Consider the following 13,888-nt stretch of genomic DNA (forward strand, 5'->3'; position numbering starts at 1 on the left):
ATTACCATTAAAACTAACATGAATAATGCAACAGGAAATTTATAAAGAGTTAACTAATTTACTGTGTAATAGAAATCTTATTCAGAGATTTGGAGGTACAGGTTTTATTAACTTTTATTCATATTTGTCAAAAAATAAATCAGTTACGAATTTGTGCACTAAGAATAATCTTTTTATTCGGGAATACATTCGCATATGAACAGCTATTTTTCATGGTTAAAAATTCACTTAAAAAAAAAAAAAACCATTGAACAATGAACATTTACGATCCACAATGAAGATAATTTCTAGTAATTTTTCTCCTAGGCTACAAGCTTTATCTAAATCAAAAGGCCATCAAGTATCAAGCTATAGTAAGAAATAAAAGGATTTTATAAGTATTTACATACAAGCATATGTATTTTTATTTATGTGTCAAAGAAAAATTTAATAAATAAGAGAAAGAGACAAAGTTGTCATTATTCTCCTCAAGTTTTGGCCTAAATGGAAAATTTTCTTTAAAAAAGTGAAGAAAGTTTTCATAATTTCTTTAAATTAGAGAAAGTTACTTTATGATTAATTAAATATGTTAAAACTATTTTAAATATACAGTCTGAAAATTTAATATTTATCAGTATATTTAAATTACAAAATGCAACTAAAAAAGTGTCTTGCAGGTATCAAATTTGAGATTTTAAATAGAAAATAAATAAAAGTTTGAATTCATTTTCTTTGAGATATTATTACTGTTAATGTTTTAAAAAATACTTAGTAAATGACATTTAAAATTTATTTATTTATTTATTTTGTTAATATTTTAAAAAATTCTTGCTCATCATCTGTTTTCAGATCATGCCACAGATAATTTAACTTACTAGACTACTGGTAAATGCAAGAAAGTAATAAAGAAAATCATTCTTTCTGAAAGTAAGAAAGTTATTCATTCTGATTTGGCACAAGATTATATTGAATTCATTTAATTTTCTTTGATTTACAATTCTGAACTCATCATTTTTTAAAATCATGGGTCTTTATATAAAAATTCATCAATTTTAATAGCTGCACTATAGCTGAAAAGAATCAAATGATGTTTAAAAAAATTCAGCCCAGTGCATTAGAATTTCCAAAATATTAGGTCTGTCCGATATGTAAAGATCAAATATCTATAGTTATTAATTTGACTGTTAAATCAGGGTTTGTGAGAAAATTCAAGAATAAATTATAAATAATATTAAATGAAATCCCTGTATTGAATTTCGAAAAATTTCTTCGAAATATTCTATTGGCATCACAAGTACATAATTGTGAAACATGCAAAGAAAATCAGATCAGTAGAAGAACGTCAGAAGTTATTTTCAAAATTTAACCCTCCTCCCTCAAAAAAAAAAAAAAAAAAAAAAAAAAAAACTGCCTTACTAAACTGTATAAAAAGGAAGCTTTCTTTTCATAACTTGTTGTTTGCAGACTTTTGTTAATAAAATATATGAAATGAAAAAAAATTTTTTTTTGTATTTTACAGTGAAATTTTCTTTGTCCGTAATCATTTACCAGTGCCAGAAGTTAATTCTGAAGAGTATGAACTTGAAGTGAGTGGAGAAGGCATAGAAACTGTGAATTTAAAACTTGAAGATATTAAAAAAAAGTTCAAAAAACATACTATTACTTCAACAATACAGTGTGCTGGAAACAGACGTTCTGAATTGAATAATGTAAGTCATTGCTCTAATGTAATTTTATTGTTGTCTGGTAGTTTCTAAATAGTATTTAATATGTTTTTATACTCTATTTTACAAAAATAATTAATTATCAAATTTGTGGAATTTTAGGCTATAGCGTCATAGGTACATAATAAAATAAACTATCTCCACCCAAGTTACGAATCTCCAAAACGAATTTTATACTGTCAAAAGTTGTTAATTCGGACACCCATAATCCGGAATGATCTATAATCCGGACCTCGTGCGTTCACGCATGCGCATATGCGTTTACGCAGCGGCGCGCAATGAAATGGAAATTGATCTGTCAGCATTATCCTTATCTTCAGGGCAGGTGTTTTTATTTTATTTGGCTTAAATTTCCTTACTAAATGTAGTATTTCATTTCGATGTACTCCGTCTTTGATATGATTTAAATCAAATTCCTCGTCATTATAATTCGCTTCCGATAGTGAAGAAAGTGACACAGAGGTTATCGAAAATGAAAAAATTTCGATTGACAAATTAGTCTGTATTCTCGACACAGCAATTATAGGACTTGAACAGCAGAACTTTGTAACTGAACAAGAAATTATGTCTCTTTATAGAATTAAAGAGAAAGTATTATCACATAAAACGAAGCAACTTAAACAACTTACATTGAAAGAGATGTTTAATAAAGTAAACAAATAAATATTAAGCTTTTTCTTTTTGTAAATTTTGATACCCTTTAGATCATATTTGTTCTTTATTTCATAAATTACGGTTTCATATTTTTAATTTTATAATTTCTGCATGCCATCTTACGAGATTTAAACTGATGATCTATAATCCAGAAAAATCGATAATCCAAAATCGCCGAAGTCCCGACGAGTCCGGATTAACGACTTTTGACTGTACCTTATTTCAGTATATTGAAATTTCTCTTGTTCTTTTCATGACTTTTTTGGCAGGAGGAGGAGTTATATTCCTAATCATTTGAAAACCTTAAATTTCTTATGTGTTGTGTAAGTATTTTATACGTACACCTTTCTGTTTTTCCCACATATTTGATTTTGATTTACTGGACTTTTCTCTTCCTTCCATAAGCACTAAAATTCTGTGTTTGCATAGAAAATTGAACATTCCTTCATGAAATAATTAACTTTGCATTTTCACTTTTTGCTGCGTTTGTGTGCATGAATATGATTTATAAATTTTGAAAAGTACTTTAAGTAACTAATTAGATGAATTTGCAGTAAATAAGATAAACAAATTTTGCTATTAAAAAGCAGTATGTTCAAACTTGTATAATTATTGACATATAAAAATTATCTAATGATATATCCTATTTATTCAGGTAAAAGAAGTAAAAGGTTTGAATTGGGGGTCTGCTGCTATCAGCAATGCAGAATGGAGTGGAGCACTATTATATGATGTTTTAAAATACTGTGGTGTTAATTTTAATGATCCAGATATTCAACATGTGCAGTTTGAAGGTTTAGATACAGATCCAGCAAATATGCCTTATGGTGCTTCCATACCTGCCGAAAAGGTACTTTATATTCCAAAATAGATTAATACTATTCTTTCCCTGAATTAAAATCCATTTTTAGAGATTTTTTTAGAAATTCACTAACAATCATTTAGAATATCTGAGTATCTAATGAATGTACCTTCAAAATACCTAATAAATATGTGTAATATTTCCAGTTTATCTCTGTAAGCTGTTAGATAGTTTAATATATGAATAACATTTTGTCTTTTAAATTTTATTTTTTAAAATGCTTTTTTGTTTATTTTTTATATATTTAAATTTTTAAAATTATAAAGTTAGAAAGAAAAGATCATTTAGCCAGTTCACTGACATTTCATATTTGTTTTGATTTTTCTAATATAGGCATTAGATCCAAAAAGTGATGTGTTGTTAGCTTATGAAATGAATGGTAAAGAGCTTCCAAGAGATCATGGGTATCCCATAAGAGTAGTTGCTCCAGGAATTGTTGGAGCAAGAAATGTTAAGTGGCTAGGTAAAATAATTGTTAGCGAAGAAGAAAGTAATAGCCATTGGCAGCAGAATGATTATAAAGGTAATTTACTTATCTGTGTTCTTAACATTGAATATTTATTAAATTTGCGGGGTTTAGTAAAGTTAGGCACAGCATGGAAATTTAAATTTTTGCAAATTTTGTATAATGAAATATAAATTCAGTTCTAAGAAGTTTGCAAAATTTGAGATTAAAAATAGAGGAGATGGTAAAAATTGAAAGATCATAGTTGTACATTTCAGGCATATTTTACTCCATTGTAAAAATAAAGTGTTTTAATCATATTAATATTTATTGATCTATAATTAAGTTCATTACAACACTCTCACATGGCACATTGTTTATTCCAGACAACATCAACTGACAATTACTTCACTTCAGTTTGACCAGCAATTAGCGTGTTGCCACATATATGTAACATCTCCCCTCTTTTGGGAAACTCATAGAAATCAATGCATTACATAATTATCATATTTGGGTGGTAGATATACATTACGACCCCTTGTTTTATATACACAATCACGATTAATATCATTGCTATTATTTTGATGGTGAGGATCATTATGTATTTTTGGATGTTCACTACTTATATTTTCCTTATTCTCATTACATAGATCATAATAGTCTAATGTCACTAAATTCTGGTTTTTAGTTTTTCTTAAATGGAATTTATTCCATCTAATTACCCTATTATCTTTTGTTCTAATCCAATATGATCTAGGAGTTGAATGCTTTATGGCAGTTGTTGATGGATGCCATTTTTTATTGTACGATGAATGTTAACAAAATCTGACTCGGTAATATTAACATTTATATTTAATTCTAGGATGATATATATTTTAACATATATTCACTTATACATAATCACATTGCATGTAGTTACAAGATGAGTATTTTTGCAGTTTGCAAGTCCGCATGAGTAAAAATCAAGAAAGTCATATTACAGCCACGATAACATCACGAAGGGAAAGAGAGGTGAGTGTGTGCTTCACCGACAGCAGCCAGGAACCGAGTAACCAGTTCTCAATTTCCTCCAGAGAGGAAGAGGGAGAAAGCTGGTAGCGCCCTCTCTCACGGCAGCGGACAAATAATAATAATAAAGAGTTCTCCACAGTATCCCCCCCCCAAGTACTAAAGTTACAATGAAAAAAATCAGCTCACAAATATCTGGTGTTGAAGCGCACACGTCTTCCCGATCGTGTGACGACTGGTGGAGCACTGGGAGGAAGCGTAAGGTTGGTCAAAGGAGGAGTATCCGGAGTAGCAGTTGGTTCCGGGGAGTCGGGAGGATCGCCGGTCGCAGGAACCTGAGTGTTTGAAGCTTTGAAGAAAGCAGGCTTCAGACGATCTATGCTCAGAACGGTTTCCTTGTCGCGCACGAGAGCGGTGAAATGCTTATTGTTACGTGCGCAGACCTTGAAGGGTCCATCGTATGGAGGAGTGAGTGGTGGTTTGACCACGTCGTTTCGCACAAACACATGAGTGCAAGTGCTCAGTGTGTGGTGCACGAAAGGGACAGATTTGTTGTGGCACGAAGTATGAGTCGGAGACAGCTTCTTCATCGCCTCTCGGAAAGTCTGGACAAAGTATGCTGGATCGACTGGAGCAGAGGATGGCTGAAAGAACTCAGATGGTAATCGAAGGGGTGTGCCGTAGACAAGTTCAGCGGATGTACCTGCAAGGTCTTGCTTGAAAAAAGAACGCAAACCAAGAAGCGCAAGAGGAAGTGAAGTAGTCCAACGGCTGTCATTACGGCACTTCAGAAATGCTTTCAGGTTGCGATGTAAGTGTTCCACTAAGCCGTTGGCGGAAGGATGGTATGGTGAAGTGCGAATTCAGCGTATTCCAAGCATAGATGTCAGAGAAGCAAAAAGGTGTGACTGGAATTGTCGACCTTGATCAGTAGTCACAACTGATGGTACACCAAATCGTGCAATCCAACCGGTGATGAATTGTCGAGCCACAGAGTCAGCAGAGGTGTCCTGAATGGGAAAAGCTTCAGGCCAACGAGTAAATCTGTCAATGCAGGTGAGTAGGTATCGATAACCGTGAAATGGTGGCAGAGGACCGACAATGTCTATACGGACATGGTCGAATCGTTCAGATGCCATCGCAATTTTTTCCAAAGAGCTATGTGTGTGCCGGGTAACTTTTGAACGGTGGCACATGATGCAGGAACGAGTCCAGTTGGCTATGTCCTTTAGCATGGATGGCCAAACGAATCTTTCTTGTATGAGCTTTTTGGAAGCCCGGATACCTGGGTGCGATAGGTTGTGAAAACAGTCAAAAACTTTTTTCCTGAACTCCAGTGGTACATAAGGTCGCAGTCTGTTGTTGGAGGTATCGCACAATAGTTGGAGGTCCTGAGTAAGTTGTAATGACTGGAATTTCAGCGAGCAGTTTGGGTCTTCACTCACACATTTTAACTCCTCACCAGTGGCTTGCAAGTGAGCAATGAGCGTGAAATCCAGTGGTGCATTGGCATCGATGCCCTGAATACGTGAGAGGGTATCTGCGACGACATTGCTGGAACCTGATATATGCTGAATTGAGCTATATAATTTAAATGCCGAATTTGTCTCGGGGAAGCAGAATTTGATTTTGATGTGAATGCATAAGTTAGAGGTCGGTGATCAGTAAATATAGTGAAGTGTTGACCTTCAAGATTATGCCTGAAATACTTAGTAGCTGCATAAATAGCTAATAATTCTCTGTCATACGTGCTGTATTTTTGTTCTGTAGGGGACAGCTTACGTGAGAAAAATCCTAGCGGCTGGTAGTCATTAGAATGTCGAACGTTTAAGACAGCTCTGATGGAAATGTGAGAAGCGTCGACCATAATACTCAGCTTTTGGTTAGGAGAGTGATAGGAGAGAGTTGCAGCATTACCAAGGTCGTGTTTACATTTTTCAAATGCCTGATTAAGTTCGTCGTTCCAAGGAACAGGGCGTTTATCATTTTTATGTGAGTCTTTTAAGAGTTCATTCAGTAAAGCTTGGGTCTCGGCTGCCTTTGGTAAGAAGCGGCGATAAAAGTTTATCGTGGCTAAAAAACGTCTGAGCTCGACAATAGTGGTAAGGTTTCGGGATGTCGGCAATTGCTTTTGTTTTCTCAGGCAGGGGTTTTACGCCTGAGGCAGTAATGAGGCAACCTAAAAATGAAACAGATGGTTTTCCGAGTACACATTTGTTAGGGTTTAATGTCAAACCATATTTATTCAAACGATCAAACACTTGACGAAGATGATGGATGTGCTCTTCTTCGCTAGTCGATGCAATAAGGATGTCGTCAAAATAAGGGATGCAAAAATCCAATCCAAATAAAACTTCATGTATAAAACGTTGGAAAGTTTGGCCTGAATTTTGTAAACCAAACGGCATAGCCAAAAATTCAAAAAGACCAAAAGGGGTTTTGACGGCAGTTTTCGGAATGTCTGCAGGGTTAACAGGAATTTGATGATAGGCACGTGCTAAATCAAGTGTTGAGAATATGTTCTTTCCTGAAAACATTTGAGTGCGATCCTGAATATGACGTACGGGATAGCAATTCGGAATTGTAACGGCATTTAAGCGACGATGATCCCCGCCCAGTCGCCAGTAGCCTTACGAACCATGTGCAAGGGGCTTGCCCAAGGACTTTTTGAAGGCTGAATGATGCCTTTTGATAGGAGAAAATCAAACTCTTGACATGCAGCTTGAAGTAATTCTGGAGATAATCTAGGTTTGGAGAAAATAGGAGGTCCTTTAGTTTCAATGTGATAGAAAATCGTTGGCATTGGTGGCCTCTCAAAAGTTTGCGAAGGATTCATCAAGCTAGGGTAATCGGCAAGAATTTTGTCAAATTTTGAGTTACCCATCAAAATATGAATGCTAGTACTGAGCGGGTTCACATTAGGAAGTCTACCGCAAGAATATAATTTTGTTTGTCCATTAATTAAACGGTTGTTTTTAACATCTATGAGTAAGTTGAACTTTGTGAGAAAGTCAACACCTATGATGGGTTGATTGACGTCTGCCAGGATAAAAAGCCAAGTAAATGAGAGGCATAAGTTTAAATTGATGGTCAAAAGTTTGGTGCCATATGTTGCAATTTTAGTGCCGTTAACGGCAAAGAGTTCCAATGCAGCTGGTATTTTGGCATGCTGACTGTAACTCTTGGGAATAACAGATAAATCGGCTCCGGTGTCAATTAAAAAAGTCAGCTTTGAGGATGAATCGGCCAAAAGAATTTGATTGATGTGGCGGTCGCAACGTTGGCCGGCAAGCTATCGCTGATCTAGTTTTCCGACTGCCGGAGATTGCATGGAGAAACACATTTTCGTGCCTTGGAACCAAGATTAGTATGGTAGAAACAGATGTTGTTGCACGGTTCTTTATACTGTCGATATCGTTCACTAGATCTATTACACCTACTGTTGCGTTTGGAATAGTCTCTTCGTTCACAGGAACGCTCACGGCTGTTTTTGAGGGCTAGCGAAAGTTCATTCACCTGCTTTGTCAGCTCTGCAACTTGCTGTTCAATGGTAGAGGTAGATGCCGTAGCAGCACTATTTATGTGTGGGAGAGTTGTGAGATCTGTAATTTTATCAGCTACAACTGCTAGTTTTGGAAGATCATCACTTAAGGCAGCAAGAATACTTTGTGTATTTTGCGGGAGACGAGATATCCATAGGGATTTTAACAAAGATTCTCCAACAGTCTCTCCAGCGAGGTTTCGCATACAGCAAAGTAATTGTGATGGGCGTTGATCGCCAAGTTCTAGCCCTTGAAGAAGTGTATGTATCTTTGATTCCTCACTTTCAGAATGCAATTCAATTAAGCGTGTTTTTAGTGTATCATATTTGCCAGTCACAGGTGGGTGTAAAACGATATCACAAACGCTATAGAGAATATCAGATTAGATTGCAGATATCACATGATTGAATTTCGTGGAGTCAACAGTAATTCCGGTGATATCAAACTGGGCCTCTAGTTGTGCAAACCACAAAGTATGGTTGACCTTCCAAAATGGGGGAGGTTTGACGGAAACACGTGAAATATTAAGATCGTCTGCAATGGGTTGTGGTGGAGCCATGATTCACAAAAACAAATATATATTGCCAATATGACACAAATAAATACACAATAATCAGTCACTTATAAGTTCACATACGACAGTAGTGCAAAATGAATAAAGTTAATGTAAACATTAACATGAGAGAAACACTTTTGCAGGTAAGCTATCCGAATATAAGCATAAGTTATACTAAGAATTTGTGTGGCTTACCTCCGAATTATACGAGAAATATTTGCTCAGTCAGCAGCAGATTTGGCACAACACAATTCACTTATAGAAAAAATATTCCGAAAAAACTTATTTTATGATATGTAACCACGTTGTACGATTTATATGGAGATCATTTCAAAGCACTTTGACGATTTGCATGAGACACATGATAATTCACAAGCACGTTGTTAAGCAGGCACAACTGTTTATCACACTATATTCACACGAAAATAATGATGGATTACGCTAGTAGTTTGCATGAACAGAAATAATTTTCACTTCATAGCACATTATAATCACAGAACTTGAGGATGCAAGCAGGTTACAGGAGGCACGTGTTCACTAACTTGACGAGTCACCATTTATGGCAGTTGTTGATGGATGCCATTTTTGATTGCACGTTGAATGTTAACAAAATCTGACTCGGTAATATTAACATTTATATTTAATTCTAGGATGATATATATTTTAACATGTATTCACTTATACACAATCGCATTGCATGTAGTTACAAGATGAGTATTTTTGCAGTTCGCAAGTCCGCATGAGTAAAAATCAAGAAAGTCATATTACAGCCACGAACATCACGAAGGGAAAGAGAGGTGAGTGTGTGCTTCACCGACGGCAGCCAGGAACCGAGTAACCAGTTCGCATTTTCCTCCAGAGAGGAAGAGGGAGAAAGCTGGTAGCGCCCTCTCTTGGGGCAGCGGACAGATAATAATAATAAAGAGTTCTCCACATCTTTTTTAAAACTATAGCAGGCTCCCATTTTTTTTCCCATCTCAACATTACTTTTTCCCCAGGAATAAATTCAGGTCTTTCCCTTGCATGCTTATCATAATAGATTTTAGCCTGTTTCTGCTTACTCCTCACCTTTTCTTTATATTGATCTTTTACAGTTGGTTTCAACTCTGTTTCTGTAATTGGTAATTGTGTTCTTAAATTCCTACTTAATAGCATTTGACTTGGTGATAAATTTATACCTGAAATTGAGTATTTCTATGTTCCAGTAAAGCTTCATTTAATTTCTCTAATTTTCTAAATAAACTCTTAGCTATACCTACCAACTTTCTGCAAATCTATTAGATTTAGGATATCGAAAACTGCTAGTGATTATTTCAAATCCCCAATCTCTTGCGAAACTCTTCATTTTCCAACTATTAAATGGTACGTTATCACAAATTAAAATTTTGGGTATTCCATGTGTTACAAATATCAATTTCAATTTACTAGTAACTTCCACTGCACTTTTATTTTTTAGAGGAATTATGTCTACCCATTTAGTTAAGTAACAGCCTATTACTAGATAACTCTTCCCCGCATACTCACAGATATCAGCACCAACCTTTTCATATGGTAAACTGGGAATTTCATGAGAAACAAGAGGTTCTTTTACTGTTTGAGGCCTGAACCTATCACAAATTAGGCATTTAGAAATCATATTCTCAATGTCACTGTTGATTCCTGGCTAAAATAGTACTTGTCGAGCCCTAGCTTTTGATTTTTCAATCCCACTGTGAGCTTCATGCAATAATGTTAACATACACTTTCTTAATGCAACAGGCACTACAATTCAATTATTAAAAAAACTAAATCTTGTTCAACACTCAACTCATTTTTAAATTTAAAATAAGATCTTGCTTCTTTAGGAACTTTATCAACACTCAAAGGCCATCCATTTTGCCAATATTCTTTCACTAGCATTAACCCTTCATCTTCTAATGTAGCTTTCTGAAATTCCCTTTTCTTACTCTCAGACATTTGCAGTTGTTTTGTTAGTGTATGAACAATCTCTGTCATAGCCATGTTTTCATTTGTGTGTGTATCAATAAAGGAACGTGACAGTAAGTCTGCAATATACATATATTTCCCAGGCAAATATTTAAGTTTTAAGTTATATTTTAAGAGCTTAATTTTTATCCTTTGCAATCTATTTGACAACACATTAGCAATATTTTTGTTCATAATTGAAACTAATGGTTTATAATCAGTAACTTCTACTTCTCTACAATAAATTTAATAGTGAAATTTATTAACAGTAAATAAAATACTGAGAAATTCTTTCTCAATCTGAGCATAGCTTCTTTCTGCATTATTTAAACTCCGAGACGAAAAAGCAATTGGTTGCCCATTCTGCAATAAGCAGCAGCCTAATCCATCTTTAGAACTATCTGCCTGTATGCTATGTAGGTTTACTGCTATCAAATACTCCTAACACAGGTGCATTGGAAATTAATTTTTTTAATTCCCTGAATGCTTTAGAATGTAGTTGTAACTACTGCCATTCTACTTTGTTTTTCAAAAGTTCCCTTAATATGGCAGTTTTCTCTGAAAAATATGGTACAAATTTCCTCAAATAATTACACATTCCCAAAACACACTGTAATTCATGCTTATTCTGAGGTTCTTGTAACTCAGTAATGGCTTTAATTTGATCAGGATCAGGTTGCATGCCTGATGCATTAAATAAATGACCTAAATATTTAACCTCACTAACCCTATATTGAAGTTTTTGCTTGTTGAATTTAATATTGAGTTTTTTAGCTCTGTTGATGACCTCTGTTAAAATTTTATCACATTCTTGTATAGCGCTAGCAGCAATGAGGATGTCATCAAAATAGACCAATACTCCTGGTATATTACCAAAGTTTTCAAGATTGCGTTTCGGAAAAATTTCAGGTGCACAGGAGATACCCATTAGAAGCCTTAAAAATTTATAGCATCCAAATGGTGTGCTAAAAGTACAAACATCTCACTACTATTTCCATCTAACGCTATTAAAAAAAAAAAGAAACCATCCTTTAAATCCAAAACAGAGTACATTGATTTATTACATAGCTTTGGTAAAATCTCCTCAATCGTTGGAATCAACACATGTTCTCTTTTTATAGCTTTGTTAAGATCTTGAGGATCAAAGCATATTCTTAAGGATCCATTAGCTTTTTCAATTATTACTAGATTGCTAACCCAGTTCAAAGGTTGATCAACTTTTGCAATAATGCCCTGTCTCTCTAATTCGCTTAATTTTAATTCAAGTTTAGGTTTTAAACTAAGTGGTAGTCTACGTGGTGGTCTCACTACAGAAGCTATCTGATCATCAACCATGATTTTACTAAATCCATTAAATTTTCCTACACCTTCAAACACTTCTGAATTATTAATAATAAATCGATCTTTAGATGGAGGTAAAACAATTGTATACTGATCCAACTTACCTTTAATTGATATTCCAACCTTATTTATATACTGAATTAAATTTTTAACACATGCATCAGTTCCTAATAATGGACGTATATGCTTGCTAGAAACAATTAAAAACTCTAGAGAATGATCCACACCATCTGAGGAACATTGCAACATTAATGACCCATCAGGTTTAACCTTGGACCTCCCCAAATGCTTCTAATACAACATTACACTTGTTTAAAATAAGATTAGAGTTCTTAGCACTCAGTGTTTCGTAAGTTTTCACAAGCAAAACATTCACTTCAGACCCTGTGTCCTACTTAAAAGTCACAGTTGTCCCTTCAACAATTATAGTTTTAGTCCACTCTTTTGTAGACGATGTTGAGCACACACTTTTAGTTCTTTGAACATTTATGGAATTCACGAAGATTTCATCATCAGATTCCCTACGTACAAGGTTGTTCAATAAGTTCGTGGAGTACCATCTATTCGTCAGTATTAGACCTAAAACTTTGACGCCATTTTCATATTTGTTTTTTCTTAAAAACACATCAAAAGTTTCATTTCGATCTGTTAATTTATTCATTGTTTAACCAGCCTTTATATCTAACGTGTTGTGGCTTTTTTCAGGTATGGATAAAATTTAGCAACGTGCAGTTATCAAATTCTTTGTAAAGAAAGGTTTAAAGGCAATGGAAATTCATACCGAAGTGGTGAATGTGTTGGGTGAATCTGCTCCTTCAAAAACAATGGTTTGCAAGTGGACTATTTTATTCAAAAGTGCTTGTACCAGCCTTGAAGACGATCCGCGAGAGGGACGTCCAAAAACTGCATCAACACCGGAAATCATCGGAAAAATACAAGATATGGTATTGGAAGATCGTCGATTGACTGAAAGAGATTTAACAGAGGCTTTAGGCATTTCATTGGGCGCAGTGAGCAATATTTTGAGTGTTAATTTGGGTTTCAAAAACTCTGTGCAAAATGGGTGCCACATTCTCTAACGATGGAGCAAAAACACATTCGGATGCGACTTTGCCAGCAACATTTGGAGCATTTTAAGAAGAATAAAAGCAACTTTATCCGTTGATTTATCACAGTTAATGAGACTTGGGGCTACCATCATGATCCTGAATCAAACCAGGAGGTTAAGGAGTAGTGTGAACCCGGCTCTTCAGCGCCGAAGCGAGTTCGTGTGCAAAAATCAGCCAAGAAGGTGTTAGCATCAGTTTTTTGGGATGTGAAAGGAATTTTGTTTATAGATTACCTTCAAACTGGCAAAACAAGTAATTCGGATTATTATTGTAACCTTTTGAATCAATTAGACGAAAAAATTCGTGAAAGAAGACCCGGATTACAGAAGAAGAAAATCATTTTCCACCAAGATAACGCACCTGTGCACACAGCTCAAAAAACCATTGCTAAAATAACTGAATTGAAGTATGAATTGTTGCAACATCCAGCCTATTTGCCAGATTTAGCTCCCTCCGACTTCTGGCTCTTCCCACACCTCAAACAATATCTCAGTTTGAACAACCTGGTACATCTGCATTATCATGCTGAGAAACATTTTGGACGTGCTTCAGTCTGCACATAGTCGAAAAGTGATTTAGTTTGCCACAATTAAAGCATTTTTTTTTTCATATGCCGGATGCTATCCATTAACGTGATGTCTGTTGCATTTTTTACATAAAGATTTCTCAGTATTTGAAGTGTCATTACGCCATCCTCTGTGCT

General features: G+C 34.9%; 1 protein-coding gene across 5 annotated transcripts in view; it reads left to right on the top strand.

The window, feature by feature from the left end:
• shop (sulfite oxidase) overlaps nt 1-13,888 on the top strand; it is a 119,023-nt gene that overhangs the window by 96,690 nt on the left and 8,445 nt on the right. For all 5 annotated transcript variants that reach the window (XM_035375853.2, XM_035375854.2, XM_035375856.2 and 2 more), the window contains 3 exons: nt 1,499-1,688; nt 3,013-3,207; nt 3,553-3,742. In XM_035375853.2, coding sequence (XP_035231744.2) covers nt 1,499-1,688; nt 3,013-3,207; nt 3,553-3,742 — 575 coding nt within the window. The remainder of the gene's footprint in view (nt 1-1,498; nt 1,689-3,012; nt 3,208-3,552; nt 3,743-13,888) is intronic.

Source organism: Stegodyphus dumicola, chromosome 4 (assembly GCF_044657685.1).
Source record: "Stegodyphus dumicola isolate Sdum_Otavi_A_Nest chromosome 4, ASM4465768v1".
Classification (NCBI taxonomy): domain Eukaryota; kingdom Metazoa; phylum Arthropoda; class Arachnida; order Araneae; family Eresidae; genus Stegodyphus; species Stegodyphus dumicola.